Here is a 21240-nt window from a genome sequence, read left to right as displayed (position 1 = left end):
AGCCACCCAGGCGCCCCTGGGACGTAATTCTTTATGGATGCACAGTCTTCCAACATAGTGATGCACCGTTATTTATTTCACTATTTCACCAACTTCCCCACTGTTGATTGTTTCCACTTTTTTTTTTTTTGGTTATTGTTAAATATTTTATTTATTTATTTGACAGAGAGAGAGAGAGAGGCACAAGCAGGGGGAGCGGCAGAAGGAGAGGGAGAAGCAGGCCCTTCGCGGAGCAGGGAGCCCGATGCGGGGCTCAATCCCAGGACCATGCGATCGTGACCCGAGTGGAAGGCAGACGCTTCACCAACTGAGCCCCTCAGGCGCCCCTGCTTCCACATTTTTGGTATCACGAACGATGCCAAGATGAACATTCCTGCAGGGCGCGTGTAACTGACTTCCTTGGGATACCTGGGTGAACGTGGAATGCGGAATGTATTGCATTCCTTGAACCCTCACAACACCCCCCTGGGACAGGACAAGTAGGATGTGACGATCTCCCACCGCTCTATCGGCTCCCAAGTCTCAGTCCGTGTGGGTCAGCCGAGGAACCCCATGTTTCGTATCAGAGTCATTCCACCCTCCCCTCCCCCGCCCTCAGGACCCTGCAACGTCTTCCTTTCGAAGATCAGCTACAGGAGGTGCTCCTTTTACCGTACGCTCCGTGGCCGGCCCCGCGCACCTGCCCGCGAGCTTCGGTGCTGGTCGTGACCCGTTGGGCGCGAGGCCAGCAGGCTCAGGAGCGCGGAGGTGGGAGGGTGGGACGCAAGAAGCTCAGACCGCTGCGCCTGCGCCCTGCGCGCCGCCCGCACACCTGCGCCCGCCCCGCCCCCTCCCCGTGTCCGCGAGCGCCGCTGTCAATAAAGTTCTTGCGCGCCGGAAGCGGAAGCGCCGAGTCTCCATGGCGGCGGCGGCGGGGCCGGTGCTCTGGAGGCGGCTGCTGGGCCTGCTGCCTGGCCGCCCGGGGCTGGCCGCGCTCCTCGGGCGCCTGTCCGACCGTCTGGGCAGGAACCGGGACCGCCGGTGCAGGAGGTGAGAGGCGGCCGGGCCTGCCGGGGCGGGGGCGCGGCCGCGGCCCTGCCTCCCTTCCGCGCCGGGAGTGCGCTCACGCGGGGGGCGGGGCGGGAACCGAGCGCGGGCTCCCCGGGGGCCCCCGGCGGCGGGCGTTGGAGGGTCTGTGGCGCGAGACGCCGCTTGCGTTCTGAGGGGAGATCTTTTCCTTGCCGGTCCTGGCTGCCGGGTGGCTCGGCCGGGGTGAATCAGCCCGGCGGGGATCGTGTGCGTGTAGCGCTTCGCACATCCTGCGGGAGAGGGCTGTGAAGCAATCCTGAGTCAGGGACTCTCAGGCCAGGGAAGAGGAACCACTCGGAACCCCCTTCACACTTTTCAAAGGGCCTGTGTTCTGGAAAAGTACTGAAGTGAGTTACGTAAGTGGTGGAGGAGGCTTTGAAGCAGTTTGTTCAGGCAGTGGTCTTTCAAAGTCAACATTTGCCAAGAACATGCTGACCTAAGAGGCCTGTTGTTATTGCTAATGTTACAGGAAAAAAAAAAAAAGATTTCTTGTGTGCAAATGGTTTTCTTATCAGAGAGACTCAAGCCTTACACTTGACCCTTTAAAAGAAAAAAAAAATCAGATCTTAGACGTGCATCCTTTAGAAGAGTTTGCATTATCTTAGATTTTATCTGTGCTACTTGGGTGAAGTAGGACCTCCTGGCTTTGTGCACAGATCTGTGGTCCAGTCATGCGTGCTGTTTCTACTTATGGGAAGGAACTTGCTTCATACTGTTACAGTGGGTTACGGTGGATGATTTTCAGCAGAAATTCGACTTTGGTTCAGGGTAACTTTTAGGTGATAGCATGAGTATGGAGCCCTTCAGAAGCTTGCTGATCAGAATGGCTTTAAGTTTCACACCAGCGAAACCAGGTGGGGGCGGGGCCGGGGAAGAGGCGGCCTCTGCATTTTCTGTAGTTGGTGCTTAGCCAAGACCTGGCCGTTGCAGTGGGTGGTGAAATCAGATGACTTCTACGTCTTGGCATCAAACCACTGGGAAATTTGGTTTAAGGTTTCAAGAAATGTTCTCTCCTCAAAGATGATGTGTTCAGGCAATTTTGTCATTTCCCTGTATGTGTTTAAACGACAAAAACCACTTCATTGTTAATTGTTCACCATTGGAATTAACTACTAAGGGATGTTGGGGCAATCTCCACAAATTCTTTTGAAAAAGACGTTTCTCTTGAGTGTCTCTTTCCAGTGGTGGGGGGAGAAGAGCAGTGTGGCAGTGGGAGTAGTCTAAACTGATTCCCCGAAGTCCTTTTTTGTAAATGGATGCGGTAGGTGTGACACCATATTTCTTTTTGATGAAGCTGAGAGAGAGAGTTGTATCTCTGGGTCAACAATTAAACCAGAAACTCACTTAAACACAAGTTTTGTGTTTTGTTTTATTTATTTATTTATTTATAATTTAAATTTAATTAGCCCAACATATAGTACATCATTAGTTTTTGATGTAGTGTTCATTGATTCATTAGTTGCGTATAACACCCACTGCTCATCACATCACGTGTCCTCCTTAATGCCCATCATCCATTTACCCCATCCCCCCAGCCACCAAGTTTTGTGTTTTAAAGAAATCTGTGGGCGCCTGGGTGGCTCAGTCAGTTAAACTTCTGCCTTTGGCTCGGGTCATGATTCCAGGGTCCTGGGATTGAGCCCTTGGAGTGTGCTTTTCCCTCTACCCCTCCCTCCCCTGCTCATGTTTTCTCGCTCTCTCAAAAATAAATAAAATCTTAAAAAAAAAAAAAAGAAATTTGTGTTTTATAATCCTTAGAATGGTTTGCTAGGACTGAAGATAAGTGCTTTGACCAATGCTGTTACAACGCTGTAGCTTTCTGACTTTTTTTTTTTACCCCCTTCCTCTTGCCTTATTCGGTTATTCGGTCTGCACATTTACCCGACTCTGTGGCTTGGTGTTTGGGGTTTCTCTGGTCTGTATGGCCATTCATCCTATATTGGCTGCTGACTTTCGTTTCTCCTCCATTAGTTGTACCTCACAACTCCTCATTCCCTGAATGGTGTGGTTTCTTGTAACTCTGATCGTTGATAATAGTTCTGTGTAGTCATGAGCTTAGACTTTGTCAGATTTTAGCTTGCCAATCTGACTCACCTGTTGGAGTACCTGATGAACCCTCGTGGCTAACGAGAGGGGTGGAGAGAGGGTTCTTTCATTGCAGTGGTTTCTTTGTTACAGAGACAGCCAGAGTGACAGAAAATGCTACTTAAAATTACTTCCAATTAGTGATCTAGAAATGCTGTTGTTTTTCTCTTGAGCAGGCATCTGACTCATTATCACTATGGACCTCTGGGCTCATTCCTTTATTCAGCATGCGTGTGTAGAGCACTGCTGTGCTAGGTACCAAGGAAGCAAAGATAAAGACCTCGCTCCATCTTCAAGATGCTCAGACCCATAAGCTGGCAGTAATAGTAAGGTGAGGTGGAAGGTCATGGCCGCACCTGAGAGGCACAGCAGGAGGTCACAGAAGGCTTCCTGGTGGGGGTGATCTCAGAGCTGTGTTTTGGAGTGTAGGAGTACGCTGGGTAGAGAAGGGGGAGCTGGTGTTCAGGGAAGGGTGGTGAGTGGTGTGGGCTGATGATTGTAGCAGCAAAGGTGGAAGGCAGTTCTCAGGTGCCGCAGGTACTCAAGTCATTTCCAGGAGCCGACTGGGGGTACTGAGTAGGGATGGGAGGAAGCAGAGGGAGGAGCCGGGAGCAAGCTTGTCCTCTGGGCTGAGACCCAGGGAGGCAAGCTCTGAGATTGCTTGTTCAGTTTCCTTTGATGGTGGTCTAGGCCTGAGGTGTTGCAGAGTGGAAGGGATTAGAGTCAGCTCTGGTGGGGGAGGTGTAGGGGGACTTGGGTGACTGCATGGATGGAGTCACACATCATTACAACAGGGTTAAGAAAGGACTGGGCTTGGGGGGGGGTGACGATAAGGTGAGTTTGGGCGTGTTAACTAGGATCCAGGTGCGTCTGAGTGGAGGTGTCATGTGCAGCTGACTGACAGATCTGGAGCTCGGGGACGGGGAGACGGCACCTTGAGGTGGTGTTTAGGAGTCCTCAGACTCCACGGAATTGACTCATTTGGAGTAGATGGGACTGAGTGGGAAATGTGTCAGGAGGGCAGGAGTTCCTAATCTTGAGCTTGCCTGCCCTAGACGGACGTATTTTCTTTGTGGCCTCCTTCTCTAAAAAACCCAAACGAATGCTTTTCAGGTTGAGCTATATGTGCAGAAAGGGCTTTATTTTTGAAACTCAAGTCCTATTTTCTCTTCGAGGTGTGTGTGTGTGAGTGAGTCAGTGTGAGGGGGTGAGGGGCTTCTAACTTCCCTGAGTTATTAGAGGGAGACAGACAACCAGAAGACTGTTCTTTCAGTTAGATGTCTGATGTCATAGTGACAGGTCGGCATACTCCAGTTCAGCTTGTTAGTAGTTTCCGCTCTGAGGGACCACCACATTTCCAGAAATTACTTCTTCTTTGAACTTTGTGATGCTTCTTACTTGTTAGAGTTTAGTAGAGCCGTTTCTTGGCTTATTTATAGTAGTAGAATGGGTGGGAGGGGGATATTTAGAATCAAAGCATAATTTCTCCCAGTAATTCAAATTTGATCTTGCAGGGATTGGAATAAGATTTACAACAGACAGATTTTTAAAATTGTAGCTTTATTTTATTTTTTTAAAGATGCTATTTATTTGATAGAGAGTGAGAGTGCGCGCACAGGCAGGGGAGTGGCAGGCAGAGGGAGAAGCAGGCTCCCCGCTGAGCAGGGAGCCCGAGGCGGGACTGGATCGCAGGGTCCTGGGATCATGACCTGAGCCAAAGGCAGATGCTTCACCGACTGAGCCACCCGGCGCCCCAAACTGTAGCTTTATTGAGTTCATATTAATATGAGTATCCCCTGAACACATTGCATCTGGTGATGAATTAGGCTGGGTCAGTCAGTTGTGTGCTCCTAGAGAGATAGCAGCTAGCCTGGGATTAAAGTGTTCTGATAGATAATCCACTTGTAAACATGTGATCTGATTCATGTAAACGAGTTCTTTTCAAGGCTGCTGGGAAGTACGGTTGGTCAAAGCCTTTGGATTAGTAGAACATGTGATTGGTTCTCGTCAGGCACTTTGCTTTGCCTGCTGCTTGGGCCACCCGAGGTGTATTGTGGGTTATGTTAACTTTCTGGCCCCTGGATGTGATCGACTTCCTTTTGGGCAAGTCAAGAGGACAGTCATCTGGTCAGCATGTAGTCAGATGCTGGTAGCCTGGCCTCCCATGCTGGACTTCTTGTGGGAGTTCAGTGGGCTGTTGGTCTTTTGTAACCTACGGGAATTCACACTCACTTCCCTTTCTTGGACTTGGTGTTGCGTTAGTCAGGAAGGGCCGCCTGCTGCCGGGGACGCAGGAAGTGTGGTTCCTTCACGTAGTTTGTTGAGCTCTTCTCAGGAAGTGCTGTGACTGTTACTCTTTTCTCCTTAGCTCACTTTCTGACGTTTAAGTTCATGACTGAGGGGGGAGGGTGGGTTTTTCTTAAAAAGTAGTTTCTGAAAATATTGCAGTCCACAGAAACTTAGTTTCTTTTTTTTTTTTTTAAAGATTTATTTATTTATTTGAGAGAGCGAGAATGAGAGAGAGAGTACATGAGAGGGGGGAGGGTCAGAGGGAGAAGCAGGCTCCTCGCTGAGCAGGGAGCCCGATGCGGGACTCGATCCCAGGACTCCGGGATCATGACCTGAGCCGAAGGCAGTCGCTTAACCAACTGAGCCACCCAGGCGCCCCGAACTTAGTTTCTTTTAAGAACTCCTTTTTTCATCGTTTTGTACAGAGTTGGATGGGACCCAAGCCACAAAGCTTGTACCACGAATCTTATCTTATAGTTCCAGAAGAGCCCATGGATTCAGAGCATGACGGAGCCCATAGCGGGGGCCACTTGGTTAATGCCCCGAGTATGGTACTGGACAGAGGGTAGAACTTCCATACTGTCTGTTGAGGATTTTTGCTTCGTGTAGGAAGATGGTCCTCCCACATCACTGTGTTCTTTGTTCAGAGCCCAAGGTGCCCCCTTTTGAAAAGACCCTAAGAGGTTGGCCAGCTTACTTTTTTTTCCCCCACTGGGTGGTGCGTGACACTCTGCGGCCCCTGAGTATCAGACCTGTGTCCTCTGAGGGGGAGAGGCCTTGGAGGGGATGTGTAAAGGTAAAGTGTAGACCTGGGTGTAATTATCTAGTATTTGCCTTTCCATTTCTTCTTCTTCTTCATCTTTTTTTTTTTAAGAGAGGGAGGTGGGGGGTGGGAAGACGAAGAGAGAGAGAGGATCTTAAGCAGGCTCCACACCCAGCACGGAGCCTGACATGGGGCTTGATCTCACCAACCTGAGATCATGACCTGAGCTGAAATCAGGTGTCAGATGCTTAACTGAGCCACCCAGGCGCCCCTGCCTTTCTTTATTGGCATCTCACCACTGGCCACAGAGCTTGGTTGGACCTCCAGGCACATTGTTGCACATCCAGACAAAGGAAAAATGCAAGGTGTGCCAGTATTTTTCCATGGGGCACACGCAGCTTCAAGATGTTTGGTGAAATGGAAAACTCCTGTCTCCCCACAAAAAGGAGAAATACCTTCTCTTTCCCCTGAGGCTCCCTGTGTCAATAGCTGTGTTTGGTCGTGTCTCAGTGGCTCTTTTGCTCTGTTTCCAAGTGGCTGATTATTCTGAACTCAAGTCCCACTGCCTTCCCATGCCTGGCAGGAGGGGTGGGCTGCCCTGTCCCACCAGGACTGCCCTGGGGGTCAGGTAGGCTTTCACTGTCTTCACTTAGTGGTGGACCCCATCCAGGGGCTCAGGGACAAGAGCATCCTTAGTCAAGGCAATTCAGATGTGGATTTCTCTTAGAGATGGTGGGAAGAAACTTCCCTCCTCTCCGTGCCTCCCTCCCTTCATGCTGCTTGTGCTAGAGTCACCCTGAAGCCTTGCCATCACCCCATCTGCACAGGTCTCTCCCTGGGTAGAGGAAGGGCCCCAGGCCAGGGGTGTTCAGCACTCAGACCCAGCCTGCTCCCCAGTGTAGGGATTTTGCAGATTCCACGGGAAGCCTTAAATCCTGTGGCTGAACCTCAGAGTCAGGTGTCCCATGGGTGGTTGGAGCCTGCCCTCACAGAGCCCGCTGGTTCCTTTCACCAGTTCCTGTCGGCTGGGGACCGGTTTGCATTGTTTGCTGTTGCCGCCTCTGCCACCGGCTTGCCTGAGCGTCCCTAGGCGCTTGCCCTGGCCCTGTTCTCCAAACTTCCATGATATTCCTGAGTCGGCAGAAGCTATTATCTGGTCCCCTGCCCCCCACCACTTCCTCTTCTTTGTAACTAGAAACGGGAGCTGGATGCTCCTAGAAAGATGATTCAGGGGAGTCCAGGTCTAGATATGGAAATTGTGTGTGTGTGCCGGTTTAGTTCTCTGAATGGCATGTGTGACACGGCTCTGCTTTTTTGGTGAAGTAACCACAGCTCCTCAGCTCTCTCGGGGCTTCGGTTCCTGACCTGGGACGTGTGGTTTCTTAGTAAGCCTCCCTGGGGTGAGGGGACTTGCCTGTGCAGGTGGTCGCCCCTGGAGACTGGGGTGACTGTGCGAGGGTGGGGGGTTGCTGTCAGCACCCGGAGCAACCTTCTCTGGGAAGATTCCCGGGAGTTAGGTTGTGGAAAGCAGGAACTAACCCCCCAGGGGCTTCTGGCTGAGGCGAAGGAAAAAAAAATGAGCCCCTGAGCGGACTTGGGCTTTTCTGCTTCTGCCCCGGCCGAGGGGCTCCAGTTAGATTTTGAGTGCCACCCGCCCAGGTGTGGTCTCCCCCACGCCCGTGCTGTCACTGGGGGGACCTTCAGAAAACGCTCTGCTCCTTCTCAGAGCGCCTTCCTCTTCGGGTGTCTAAAACTGCTGCTTAGGTTCGGGTCTCCCCCTCCACGACTCCCTGCACCTAATTGGCTTTCAGCTCCTTCTCCTCTCTAGCAAAAATAAACCTGTCAGTACACAGATGAAACAGGAAGCCAACATAAAAAAGCCTTCAACAAATCTTGGACAGAGGCCCTGGTGGAGCATTCCCAGGGAGAGCTGCCTGGCAGGGACGAGGCCTGCCCACGGCCGCCCGGGGCCCTGAGCCCGGCCCGCCACAGCCTGCCCGGTGCGTCTCCAGGGCAGGCTGGGGCGGACGGTGGGCCCTGGGTCCGTGTGTCCTCTGGACTGGCTGTGGGGACCCTCCTGGGCTTTCCCGTGGATGGCAGTGCTCGCCAGCGCCCACGGCTTAAATTTGCTCAGCCCCCTCCTTGCCTGGAGCAGCCCCTCCGCTCGCCCTGCCTCACCACTCCAGGGAGGGTGTCCTCAGGCCTCCCCGGCTGCTCGGTGCCACCAGCTCCCCTTTCCTGTTACTTGAAGCACACATGCTGCACATTTCGACCTTCAGTTCGTGGTGGCATTTTCCTCTTCCGTCATTCTTAGATGGTTTCAGGTGTGTAAGCGTGTGAGGTCGCCAGGTTCATGGGGGCCGGGCTGCTCTTCCCTTGTGCCCCCCACAGGACGGAACAGCGCTCACACGATGCCTGGGGTCGCAGCCCGAGCCTCCACTTGCCCTCTCTGGGTCACTGTGTGCCGAGGATATGTCTCCGCAGCTTCCTTTTGGGGAGCCCATTGGAGTCTCCTGGCCCAGGGGAAGGATGCGGGACTGACGGCGTGGTGGTGGGGGGGTGGGTTTTAGCGGTCGCTCTGGTTCTTTTTCATATGGGCTGAGAGAGGTAAGTGCCGTGAGGCTGGGAGATCCGTTGGTGTGGCGCTGCTGTGGGGTTTTCCACCTCAAATAGACCATGTTTAATTAATGAATATTAGACTTTAAGCCCCCTCTGGGGCTTCACATTGATAGAGTGTTGTGCAGACTTTCCCATTGTCTCGTGGTTTTCCATTGGACTGAAGGATCTTTCCCTCTCCTCCTGGAAGTTAGCTTTGAGCACAGCAGGAATAAGGCCTACAGTTTGGGAAATCGAGGCAGCAATCCCTAGTTTACGCATCTAAGCCTTTCATTTGCAAGCTGCTGCTCATCGCCTGGAAGCCAGAGAACCTTAGCAAGCTGGTCCCCCTGAGTGCCGTCACCCCCTCTCTGAAACAGCGAGAAAGCATAGCTGCTCTGCCCACTCTGCACCGTGGGGCCCCAGGCCAGCCCCCGGCTTCCCAGGATCTAGAGAGCTGCTACCTTCAACCGTTGACTAAAGTTTTCTTGGCAGTGAGTCGGCTGGGACAGACCAGTGGGCTTTCTGGGAAGCACAGCTGTGGGCCATCTGGCGTCTGTGTAGGGACGTTTGCAGGGCCCTGGGAAGATTCTGCGCTTTATCATGAGGCAAGTGAATGAAGTCATCTTCCTGGAATCTGTGACCCTTCAGGCCTTGGGGTGCGCAAGCGCCCTTTCCCGAGTTCCTCTCAGAGCTGCAGTAGAAGGGCACGCACTGCAGAGGATTTTCCTGCTGCTGTTTGCTGGAATTGAGAATAGGGCCGGGCTTGTGTGGGGCTCTGGGTGTGTTGCCCCTCCCTGGTCTCTATGGAATGGGGGGGTCGCAGCTGGTGGGCAGCGGATGTGTGGTTCCATGGGCAGGACCTTGGTTGCTGCTGTCTCTGCCTAAGTGGAGTGGAGCCGGCTGCGGGGGCCAAGGGGTGCAGCTTTATGCGGCGTGAGCCCCGAGGACGACGTGTCTAGGGCTGAGGGGGCAATTCTCGCCGCTGCCGAGATGGTGCCCCCTTCCCCCAGGCTCTTCTTCCTCCAGTTCTTCTCTCCACAGCCGAGTATTCAAGAGAAAACTTAGTTATTCTGGGTCCTTCCCTAAATAAAAGCCTCGTTTATTGTCGCAGCCCTGTAGCTGGGGGCCTGGGTCGCAGTGGTCACCCTCATCCCAGACTCGCCCTGGCTCCAGGTGGCCGCCAGTGGCTTTCTGCAGGGGTTTGGTGCGGCAGCCCGGCGTTACCCGTGTGGTGGCTTCCATGAGTTTACTTGTGGCTGCTCTAGATTTGGAGCTGTCTGGAGCCAACTGCAAGCTGGGGTTTAGCTGTAGGCATTGGCACTTCTCAAGTTGCTCAATTAGTAGGGGCTGAAGGAAAAGCCCTTTTGCAGAGTTTGACTTGGGCTCACTTAAAATGGTCTAGAGAATCGGAAATTGGTTAAAAAAAAAATTTCCGTTCCCCTCCGTCCCCCCACCGGAGCTGAGAGAGACTTCTGAGGAAGTGTTGGAGAAGTATGACCCTTTGCGTGTCTCTTTAACCAGGTCACCATGGCTGCTGTTGGCTCCTTTGCTGTCCCCGACTGTCCCCCAAGTCACCTCCCCTCCTTGTTGCCTGTGTCCAGAGGGTGTGCACAGGTTCCAGTGGATCCGAAACCTGGTCCCAGAGTTCGGGGTCTCCAGCTCCCACGTCAGGGTGCTTTCTTCCCCGGCGGAGTTTTTTGAGCTCATGAAGGTAAGTTATGTGCGCGGGAGAGAGGGATGGACGCTGGAGTTAGAGGCTTGGGGGCCTGAGGCTGGGTGAGACCTCAGCAGAAGTGCCTTCTGTTCTGGAAGTTTCTGATGGCTGCTCGGCTTCTTGCTGTGGGTTCTTCTCCCTGTTAGGTTTCCAGCCTCACAAATGCTTGAGTTGTGCCGTCATCAGAGGCTCCTCTGCATGGCTAACGTCTCAGGTAGAGTAGCTCAGAGTGGGTGGGCAGTGAGGGGCAGCTCCTAGATTTTGATTCTTATGGACAGATGATTCCGTTGGTTCCATTGGAAGGGAGGTTAGTGAGGGCAGGTGGGCGTCCCTGCTAACGATGTCTGGGGAGAAAGGAACCTTATTCTAGTCACGGCACGACACACCCCTGCCCCTGCAAACATCTCCAACATAGCGGTTTCATCTTGGGAGGCGGGGCATACGGGGAATGAAGACCCAGCTGTGACCCATGGATGAGATTTGATGTGTAGGAAGTGGTTGGAATTCTCTTGTTCGGTGAAGAGGCTTTACGGATCACTGGAAAAGTTGGACACCTGGTTTTAGGCCTTATGATCCCTGTTCTTTCCTGTGACTTTTGTCTAAAGTTTGTGCCTTCTCTGAGATGCTCACCTTTGCATTTGGGGGGTTGAGCTTTCAGTACTCAGGTGTTTGTGGCCCATCTAGTTACTTGAGGTGAAACTGCTAATCGGAATAAGTAATTTGAAACTGATTAATTTTTTTTTAAAGATTTTATTCATTTATTTGACAGAGACAGACACAGCGAGAGAGGGAACACAAACAGGGGGAGTGGGAGAGGGAGAAGCAGGCCTCCCGCGGAGCCAGGAGCCTGATGCAGGGCTCAATCCCAGGACCCCGAGATCATGACCTGAGCTGAAGGCAGCCGCTCAACCAACTGAGCCACCCAGGCGCCCCAGCTGATTAATGTTTTAAAAAATATTTTAATTTATTTATTTGACAGAGACACAGTGAGAGAGGGAACACAAGCAGGGGGAGTGGGAGAGGGAGAAGCAGGCTTCCCGCGGAGCAGGGAGCCCAATATGGGGCTCGATCCCAGGACCCTGGGATCATGACCTGAGCAGAAGGCAGACACTTAACCGACTGAGCCACCCAGGCACCCCGAAGCTGATTAATTTTTGTTAACATGAACTCTCTGGGTTCAAATTAGCAATGATGTTTGAATTAAGGTATGATGAGGTCAGACAGGCAGAATGGTAGTAGATAATAGGAAATACACGTAGAGATTAATTTTTCTGCAGAATGAACTGTACTTGATTCGAATACGTGTACATTCTCCTTTTGCCCTGTTGTTCTGTAGATCCACAGTTAGCTTAATTTCTGACTGGCTCTTTCCAGAATGCATTCTGCATGTGCGTGTTTGTGTCTGTCTGTTTATGTGTTCTCCCCACTTCCCTGCACTGCTCATCTGTCCTGTGCATCTTTTTTGTGGAGAACTTATGTTAAGGTGGTTTGCTCTTTGCTCCGACTTGGTTCTCTGTTTGGCTTGTAGAAACAGGTTTTGCAGAGGCAGTTCTTTGTGTTCTAGTCAACTCCGGGTGAAGGACTGGCTGAGTCTCTGCGTGGCCATCCCCATCTGCGCACCTGCCTGGGTGGGGCCGTGGAGGCAGGAAGGGCCCCAGGGTTTGGCCCAGCAGGCTGGGAGGAAGCCCTTCTCTCTTGCCCTTTGAACTGAGCCCTGGGCAGATTCTGACGCAGGGATTGCGCTGAGTGGGATGTATGTCTTCCCCGGGCCCACAGAGCAGCCTTGTTCCCTGAGAGGGGAGTGCAGCCTGCCGTCTGCCTGGCCTGCGAGCCCTTGCTGCAGTGCCTGAGCCGAGGTGCCTTTTCCCAGAGTCACTGTTCCCTCTGTGTAATGGCGTTCCCTGCAGGCATCCGCTTCCCAAATAACCAAACAGAGGAGACGGTGGACTTGGGACATTCTCTCGTGCTTTCCTGGTCTGCAGGCCTTGTGCCAGCGTGTTGGTGTGTTTCTGTGGTCGGGGCGCCCCTCCTGTGCAGGCCGTGTGGGCTGTGGGTGCCGCATCCCTCCTGGGTCAGAAAGCAGGTGTGTGCCCTGCTTTCTGCCTCCCTCCTCCCGCGAGGTCTGGCCCTCCTGCCTCTCCTTCCAGAGCATGACCTTTGGCATGCTGCCCATCTTTCTATGCCTGTCACCCCCCTGGGGCAGGATGCTTCGAGCCCTGGAGGGGTCTATCGTTCCCCACGCTGGAGCAGGTCTAGAGAGAGCACTCTGCCTGTTGGGACTGAGGTGACACAGTCATCTTTGAGTGCTGGTCTGTTCTGTCCTTGTGCCTGGGGACCCTTCTGCGTTTCAGAGGAAATACGTGCCCGCTCATTGGGAAACCCAGCCACGTAGGTGCGGACGAGGGCAGAGTGTCACGCACGTTGGCTCTCACACTCCCCTCCTCTGCTCTGACCTCAGGGACCGCGCTCTTGTGCCCTGCACGTGCCCCACGTGACACCCCCAGGTGATTTGCACCCGGGGCAGCGACTGCTTCCATCCCAGCAGTACGCTGTGGACATCGTGTCAGGTCACTGTCACACATCCTTCATTCTTTCAATGGCTGTGTTGTGTCTCGAACAGTTAGGTCGTGTCTTTCAGGGGGAGGGTTTTTTTTTAATTTGACAGAGACACAGCAAGAGAGGGAACACAAGCAGGGGGAGTGGGAGAGGGAGAAGCAGGCTTCCCGCCGGGCAGGGAGCCCGATGCGGGGCCCGATCCCAGGACCCTGGGATCATGACCTGAGCCGAAGGCAGACGTTTAACTGAGTCGCCCAGGCGCCCCAGGGGGAGTATTTTAAATTAGGATCGTGGGTCCTTATTTGTATGGTTACCATCAGCTTCAGATACCAGAAGTTGGGCCCGGAGCGTTACTTGTTAGGTTTCCTCAGTGAGCTGTGGAAGCCATGACTGTGACTCGTTTTTCCTCTTTCAGGGCCAGATCAAGGTGGCCAAGAGACGCGTGGTGATGGCGTCGCTCTACCTGGGGACGGGTCCTTTGGAACAGGAACTGGTAAGGTTTGAGGTGGGGTGGTCCCCATGGCAGCAGTGAATCGCCCTGCACCTCCGGCCGCATGGCGCCATAGAGTTGGGGTTGAGCCGCCTTGTCTTGGCCCTCGCCTCACAGCCGCTGCTGGGGGTCGGCCCCGTCAGGAGGGCCAGTGAGGGGTGCGCAGGGGCGGGCGGCGCTCATCCTCGCTCTCACGTCCTCCCCACCCTGCACCGGGGTTCCGAGGCTGCTGTGTCTGCCGGTCTAGGGCTCAGCAAACTACGGCCCGCTGCCTGTTTTTGTATGGTCTGTGGGTTAAGAATGGTTTTTTCGTTTTCAAATGACTGGAAAACAAAAGGAGGAGCATATTGTGATACAGGAAAAGCCTGTGAAATTCAAATTTCTGTGTCCGTAAATAAAGCTTTATTGGAACACAACCGTGCTTGCTCACGAATGTATTGTCTGCATCTGTGCTCTTGCTGCAGCAGCAGAACTGAGTAGTTGTGACAGGGACCCTCTGGCCCCCAAGGCCCCGGGTATTTGCTGCCTGGCCCTTTGCAGAAAAGATTTTCTGACCCTGTATTAGACAAATGAACCGAAGCGCGGGTCGGGCTGGGGTCAGGTGCCAGGTCTGTGGCCTGTCTGTTCCCCCTGGGCTTGGTGTCACACCACACTTGTCGCCTGTCGTGAGATGGGCAGGGTGGGAAGGAGCAGACACCGCCAGTTTGCTCAGGGCGAGCTTCGTGTGGCGTGAGTCCAGCGCATGCTCTGGTGCGCGGGCGCCGTCTCTAGGCTGACTTAACGTGAGTGTGGGCGAGACTCTTGGGATGGCTTTCCACTCTGAGGCTGTGAAGTGGGCCTGAGTGTTTCTTGGGTTCCTCCTTGTCTGGACATCCACAGGTAGGAGCTAAGAAATGCCAGGGATTGGGTGCAGAGAATGGTGGGAAGGGGGGTCAGCAGAAGCACGTCTGTCCTCTCCTCTCCCTCCCTGGCAGGGAGGTCTCCCTCTGTCTTCAGGACACGCTTTTAGCTGCAAGCTTGGGAAGGCTGTTTGTTCTTCCGGGAGAAGAATGTCATGTCCAGCTCATGGAGAGTGGCCAGTGGGCAGGTTGTGTCTTGAATTCATTGGTTCAGCAAATATTTACCCAGGCTGTCCATGTGTAGGCACTGTTTGCTGTGTGGCTGTGGGGATTGTCTGTTGAAACATGAGAGAGCTCGCGTCTTAGAGAGCCTTTCCAAGAGTGGCAAGGTCCAGACTGCTTGGGTATCATGTCTCTGACCCACAGACCCTCTCTTCCTGAGAGGCCCGGCTGGACGAGGGTGCCACATGGCACCTTCTGGTTACTGTTACTGGTCTCAGAAGAAGTCTCATGGTGTTGACTCTTGAGCGCTCATGGTCCATGTGTGTGTTCTAAGAGGATGTGTGGGGGGGTGTGGGGGGCGTTACCTGGCAAGTTGATCCTTTTTTTTTTTTTTTTTTTTAAGTAGGCTCCACACCCAGCATGGAGCTCAATGTGGGGCTTGAACTCACAACCCTGAGATCAAGACCTGAGCTGACAACCAAGCCGACAACTGACTAAGCCACCCACGTGCCCCTTAATCCGTTCTTTTAATATATAATCATCTTTTTCAGTCTTATACTTCTGTTCTTTTGGGGTTCTTTCCTTGATAGGTAGATTGCCTGGAAAGCACTCTGGAAAAGTCACTCCAAGCCAAGTTCCCTTCAGACCTCAAGGTGTCCATCCTCTTGGACTTCACACGGGGCTCAAGAGGTGGGTCTGGTGCACTCCCTGCCTCTGACGTTTCCTTTTTCAGAGCCCTTGTTCAGGAGTACGCTCCCCCCCGCCCCCCCCCCCCCCAGCAAAGGCAAGGATGTTTGAAGATAGCCCCCAGACTGCCTGGGTTGTCCATCAGCATTCCTTCTGTAGCAAGTGACTGGAAGCTCAAGAAAAAACAACTTGGGCAAAAAAGAGGCAGTTTTCAACTCCCATGACTGACCTGCTTTGGGTGGGTCATGATCTGGGGGTTTGGCTGGTCACCAGGGCCCATCTGCTGGCCCTCCCTTTTTTTTTTTAAATTTCTGTGGTTTTATTTTTTTTTTAATTTTTTTATTTTTTAAAGATTTTATTTATTTATTTGACAGAGAGATATAGTGACAGAGGGAACACAAGCAGGGGGAGTGGGAGAGGGAGAAGCAGGCTTCCTGCTGAGCAGGGAGCCCGATGCAGGGCTCGATCCCAGGACCCGGATCATGACCTGAGCTAAAGGCAGACGCCTAATGACTGAGCCACCCAGGCTCCCATGGCCCTCCTTCCTTTGGGCTGGCTTTATTCTCAGACTCTGTGTGGTGGCCTGTGGAAGCCCCAGGCCCATCTGGCCATGACATTTTGTCCATCGGAAGAGAGTCTGCTTCCCGAGGGTCAGACCGAAGCTTCTGAGTGGCCTGCCATGGGCCGTGCACCGGGCGTGTGCTGACTGGCCCAGTCCAGGCCTGGGTGCCCTCCTGTGGAGCTGGGGTGTGAGTTTAGGGAGGGTAGAGCCATCATTACCCAGAGTAGGAACGCCAAGAGTGGAGTAGGGTGGTACCCCTAGGAGGAGGTGGGGTATGGTTCCCAGGAGAGGAGGGCGAATGGGTGCTGGGTGCTAAAATGGCAGATGTCTGCTGCCCCGACCGCCCCAGTCTTGTTCTGAGACATGTTGGTGTCTAGAGCAGAATTTGGTCTGAGGTCCTCCGGCTCGCCATTGTGCCAGGTGTTCTGGCTGATTTGGATGGGCAACGCAGGCAAATGTGGGCCCATGGTAGGCGGTTCCTCCCCGGCAGGCACAGTATCTTTTCTGATGTGAATCGCCGGTCCTTTTTCTTTTGCTCACCCCTGTATTTAGGTAGGAAGAACTCCCGCACAATGCTGCTCCCGCTGTTACAGAGGTTTCCAGAACAGGTCCGCGTCTCTCTCTTCCACACGCCTAACCTCCGTGGGCTTCTCCGGCTCCTGATCCCTGAGCGCTTTAATGAGACGATCGGCCTGCAGCACATTAAAGTGTACCTCTTTGACAACAATGTCATCTTGAGCGGGTGAGTTAGCTGCCTTCCCTCAAGGGCTTCCCCTTAATATCGTCCAGGGTGGAGGTTAGTGGAACACAGAGAAGGAACGTGGTCATACGTTTCTAGTCTAGTTGTCATACTGCCTCACTGTCTTCTGGTGGCTCTGGCTGTGGCCACTGGAAGCCCACCCGGGGTGCTCAGAAGGGAGCCCTGGCTTCTTGAGCACTTCTTGGATGCTAGCCACTCCTCTGTGCCTAGGTGTGCTGTCACAGGTCATCCTCATGGGGACCCATGTAGTGTTTTCCTCACTTAGTGCGCAGGAGACTAGAGAGGACGAATGACTTCCTTAGGCAGAGCCAGGAACATGGAAGAAACAAACCACAGAGCCACCATGACAGTTCGGGTCCTTTTGATTCTGAAACTTGGGCCCTGGTGATGAGCCCCGGGGGGTAGTTGGCTTTATGAATGTCATTCTTCTCCCAGCTGATTGTTGCCTCAGGGACGGGGCTCTGTGACTCCCTCCTTTGTGTCACCTCATGCCACTCGTGCCTTGTCTTGTGTGAGTGGCCACGCTCAGGGTCTGCTGCCGCCGTGGGGTCCTGACCCGTGTCTGTCGCCGCCCTGCTCCCGCTTGTTCCTGGGCATTAGCTGTCGCATCCTCTCCAGCCTGAGTCCTCACCCACCTCTTTCCTCCCTGCAGCGCGAACCTGAGCGACTCCTACTTCACCAACCGCCAGGACCGCTACGTGTTCTTGCAGGACTGCCCCGAGATTGCGGACTTCTTCACGGAGCTGGTGGACGCAGTGGGGGACGTGTCCCTGCAGTTGCAGGGGGATGACACAGTGCAGGTGGTGGAGGGGATGGTGCACCCTTACAAAGGTACGGTCCTGGGCTCTGCTGCCCTCCCGAGCTTGTGGGTAGGGGTGAGGGCTGAGGGGCGCGCACCTCTGGGAGCCTTGCTGCGGGCTGGCGAGACTTGGGTGGCAGAGCCTCATTCTGCTTTTGTCTCTGAGGCCAGACAGAGGTGACTCACTGGCCACCAGTCATGCTCTGTGGGTCCAGGGAAGGTGGGAGTGTGGGCTTCGGCCTGGGCCTGGGGGAGGGAGCCAGGGGCCTGGCCTACACTTACAGGAAGTAGCCTGCTGACTGACTGCCCTCCCCAGGGCCACTTCCCCAGTGGGGAGCACCGAGGCTCTGTGGCTCTCAGCTCCACTGAGGTCTGTGGCCTCCTGCCTGGAAAGTGAAATGGGAGAGCCCTCAGCTCTGCTCCCTGGAAATAGGCAAACCCTGGCAGCTAGTGTTCCTGGGGGCATTTGCATTCCTGTGATTCCTGTGGTTTCCTGGTGGCCTTTGGGAAGGCCTGCTGCTGAATTTGCAATAGTGTCAGCAATGTGGGGAGGGGTAGACCCTGACCTTATAAGGAGAAGAGCCCCTGTCCTGGGCGCCCAGGGGAGCCCTAGCCCTGGAGCCAGTATGTGATCGGGGTGCCTGCCCTGCCTGCTGCCAGCCTGGATCCTCGGTTATTATTATGATATTTTGAATTTTTATCAATAAAAAATTTGTGGAAATTTGTTTTCTCTCATTATATGAGTGCCTATGTATTTTCCTCAGTTTTGTCCTTTGGCTCGCAAAGCCTGAAATACTTAATATCTGGCCCATGCAGGAAACACTGGCCAACCGCTGGTCTAACTTTACAGGCCAGGCATGAATGTCCAGAGAAGTAGGCCCCACGTCCTGGGAAGGATGGGTCAACATGCTCGGGGGGCAGGTAGGGGTGCCTGGGCAGGCGCAGGTGTACTCAGGGGATCAGGGCAACTCAGAAGGAGCGAACAGATGCAGGGGACACTCGTGACACTCAGAAGGACAGCCTGAGACATGGTGGGGCCAGTGGCTGCCTCTTCCCCCCGTGGGTGCTGCTGTCAGGGAGGGAGGGTTCGCACAGGCCATCCCTTCTGCTTATTCCGGAGCCCACCCCCAGAGGCCCTCACGTGTGGCCCTGTCCCCAGCTGTGAGTGCGTGAGTGCGTCCTGTCCTGTTCCTCTTTGATTCTGGCTCAGCCTTCCCCGAGGCTTGCAGCTTCCCAGAGGGCCAGCTCTGGGCAGTGTGGACATTCTCTGTTCTCCCATCATTGTCACTCTGTGAACTTTGCTCTTTGCCTGCTCCCCGCTCACACTGTGCTTTTGGTTTTATCCTCACTTCTCAGGTTGGATGCTGGCTCGTTAGTGTTCAGGGTTGTCATCTGCTGATAGCATTTATGGTCATTTCTCGTCTGTCAGTGTGTCTGGACAGCTACCTGTCCCCAGTGTCTTGTGTAGACATGCAGGGTCCCAGCCTGCCTGTCCACGTGCTGCACCTTGGGGGCCCCGCTCCCACTGTCCCACCATGTGGCGCTTGCTCAGCCCACAGTTGTGCCCATGCTTTGTGGCTCACGCTCACATGTACCTTTATTGTTAAACCTTCTCGCTGAAGTACACGCTGAACACCACCCATAGGCGTGCAGTTCACATGCGTGTGCCTCGTGGGCTGGCTCCTGGAAGCGCCCTCCGGTCCCCTCTCAGGCCCTGAATCCCGAGGTTCCACTCCCTTGATTTCTGTCGCCCTCAAGTAGTCTGGCCTGTTTTTGAACTTTATGGGGGGCGCCTAGCTGGTTCAGTTGGATTCATGGTAGAGCAAGTGACTCTTGATCTTGGGGTCGTGACCCACATTGGGTGTGGAGATGACTTAAAAAAAAAATCTTTAAAAAAATGAACTTTTTATAAGTGGAACTGGTAGAGGCCTTTTCCCGTTCCCTGGCGCAGGCTTTTCATGGCCTTTCCTTGGATGTTGATATCCACGGAGGAGCCTTGCTTGGAGCCTGGGGCCAGTGCTCCATTGAAGCATGTCCATAGATGGTCAGTCAGGGCATCTGCACTTGCCTGTCTGTTGCCATGTCCCCGTGCAGGCAAGAGCCAGAGCCTCCACTTTTCCTCCTTCACCCTTCCCTCCCGTGTGTCCCTACAGGTGACCGGGCTGCATACTGCAGGGCGGCCAACAAGAGGGTGATGGATGTGATCAACTCGGCCAGGGCCCGCCAGCAAGTGCTGCACGCCCAGACCTTTCATGGCGACTCCCTCTTGACTCAGGAGGACGCAGCAGCTGCCGGGGACCGGAGGCCAGCCCCCGATACCTGGATTTACCCATTGATCCAGATGAAGCCTTTTGAGATCCAGATTGACGAGATCGTCACGGAGACCCTGTTGACAGAGGCTGAGCGAGGAGCCAAGGTCTATCTCACCACCGGCTACTTCAACCTGACCCAGGCCTACATGGACCTGGTCTTGGGCACTCGGGCCGAGTACCAGATCTTGCTGGCCTCCCCGGAGGTGAACGGCTTCTTCGGAGCCAAGGGGGTGGCGGGGGCCATCCCGGCCGCGTACGTGCACATCGAGCGACAGTTCTTCAGTGAGGTGTGCAGCCTGGGGCAGCAGGAGCGGGTCCAGCTGCAGGAGTACTGGCGGCGGGGCTGGACGTTCCACGCCAAAGGTATGCAGTCAGCGCCGGGCCCTCCTCCTCTCTCGTCCTCCCGGCAGCCGCGTGCACGTGCCACCTCCTATCTGAGAGTTTCAGTTGTGCACATTTCTCCCTCTCGTGCTCCCAGAACTTAACGCGGATGACATGGGTGGCCGTTTCAGGAAGTGCGCACGGAACTTCTCGGGGGGTGGGGGTGGAGAGGCCCATGCCGTCGCCTTCCCTGGTCGGCGGTCTCCCCTGCATCGGCTGGGCCCTTCTCAGGGACAGAGGATGTGTTGGGGATGAATTATTTGGTATTAAACAGTCTGGTTTCTCAGTCTTTCCCTCCCCACTGTGGTTCTTTTTCCTCTTTGTGAATCCTCAGCTTTTTTTCCATAGCTGAGGAAGTCGAGGCCACGTCCTTTCCATTCTGAGCCGTGCGGCGCTGCTCATACGTGGGTCATGGTCTGAACTGCATGTGGATTACGATCCCCACAGGCATCAGTGCATTCCTGGGGCAGCCCACGCGTGCCATAATCCCAGGGCCGCGGTCTGAGACGGCGATAAACGGGTTTAAAACCTTATGCTGAGCAGAGGGATTATCCCCACTGCTGCTCACTATTTTGAGGGCACCTGCCTGTGGGGCGGAGTCCCTCCTGATGCTCCAGGGGCCACACAACCGAGCTGCTTAGTCCTGTGGCTGAAGAAAAGTGACCGACGCAGAGAGCCTCTGGCCACGGGTGACGTGTGGTTTTTCTGGCTTCTCTTTGGTGGTCAGAGGCTGTTTTGCTCCTGGGCTGGTCCTGGAGTCTTGCAGAAGGGCTGATGGAGGAGGGGGTGGTGTTCTCTCAGTCTCTGGTCTCTGCCTGGGAGTCCAGCCTGCAGATCGCCACAGCCACTTGTCTGCATTGTTTAGATTTGAGGTCATTTTGGGATCATTGCCTGGGTCGAAGTCTTTTTTTTTTTACATCAGTGGTTTTCACCTGGGGATACGTTAAAAGAAATATTAAAGCCCAGACTGCCCTCCTCGGTCTCTTGAATCCAGCTCTCTGGGGACAAATCCAATGCGGTATTTTTTTTCAAACAAAACAAAACAACTCCCCAGGAGTTTCTGAGGCCTTAAGAATCACTGATAGAGCTTCTGGCCTCCCGGGTGGTTCCCACTT

The 21240-nt window shown here is 54.1% G+C and overlaps 1 protein-coding gene across 11 annotated transcripts in view; it reads left to right on the top strand.

Moving 5' to 3' along the window:
- Positions 1-882: 882 nt before the first annotated feature.
- PGS1 (phosphatidylglycerophosphate synthase 1) overlaps positions 883-21240 on the top strand; it is a 42340-nt gene continuing 21982 nt past the window's right edge. For 3 of the 11 annotated variants that reach the window (XM_081804357.1, XM_081804358.1, XM_081804360.1), the window contains exons 1-7: positions 8997-9582; positions 10325-10514; positions 13489-13566; positions 15215-15314; positions 16426-16615; positions 17286-17464; positions 19586-20107. In XM_081804357.1, coding sequence (XP_081660483.1) covers positions 9404-9582; positions 10325-10514; positions 13489-13566; positions 15215-15314; positions 16426-16615; positions 17286-17464; positions 19586-20107 — 1438 coding nt within the window. In that variant the 5' untranslated portion in view covers positions 8997-9403. Of the gene's footprint in view, positions 1030-8995; positions 9583-10324; positions 10515-13488; positions 13567-15214; positions 15315-16425; positions 16616-17285; positions 17465-19585; positions 20108-21240 lie in introns of those variants that run through there. The other 8 variants (XR_014140351.1, XR_014140352.1, XR_014140353.1 and 5 more) reach the window with 5 other exon arrangements.

Source organism: Leptonychotes weddellii, chromosome 15, assembly GCF_054177405.1.
Source record: "Leptonychotes weddellii isolate Sample4059 chromosome 15, ASM5417740v2, whole genome shotgun sequence".
Lineage (NCBI taxonomy): Eukaryota > Metazoa > Chordata > Mammalia > Carnivora > Phocidae > Leptonychotes > Leptonychotes weddellii.
The sequence above is the reverse complement of the archived record's forward strand: the minus strand, read 5'-3'. Positions and strand labels throughout refer to the sequence as shown.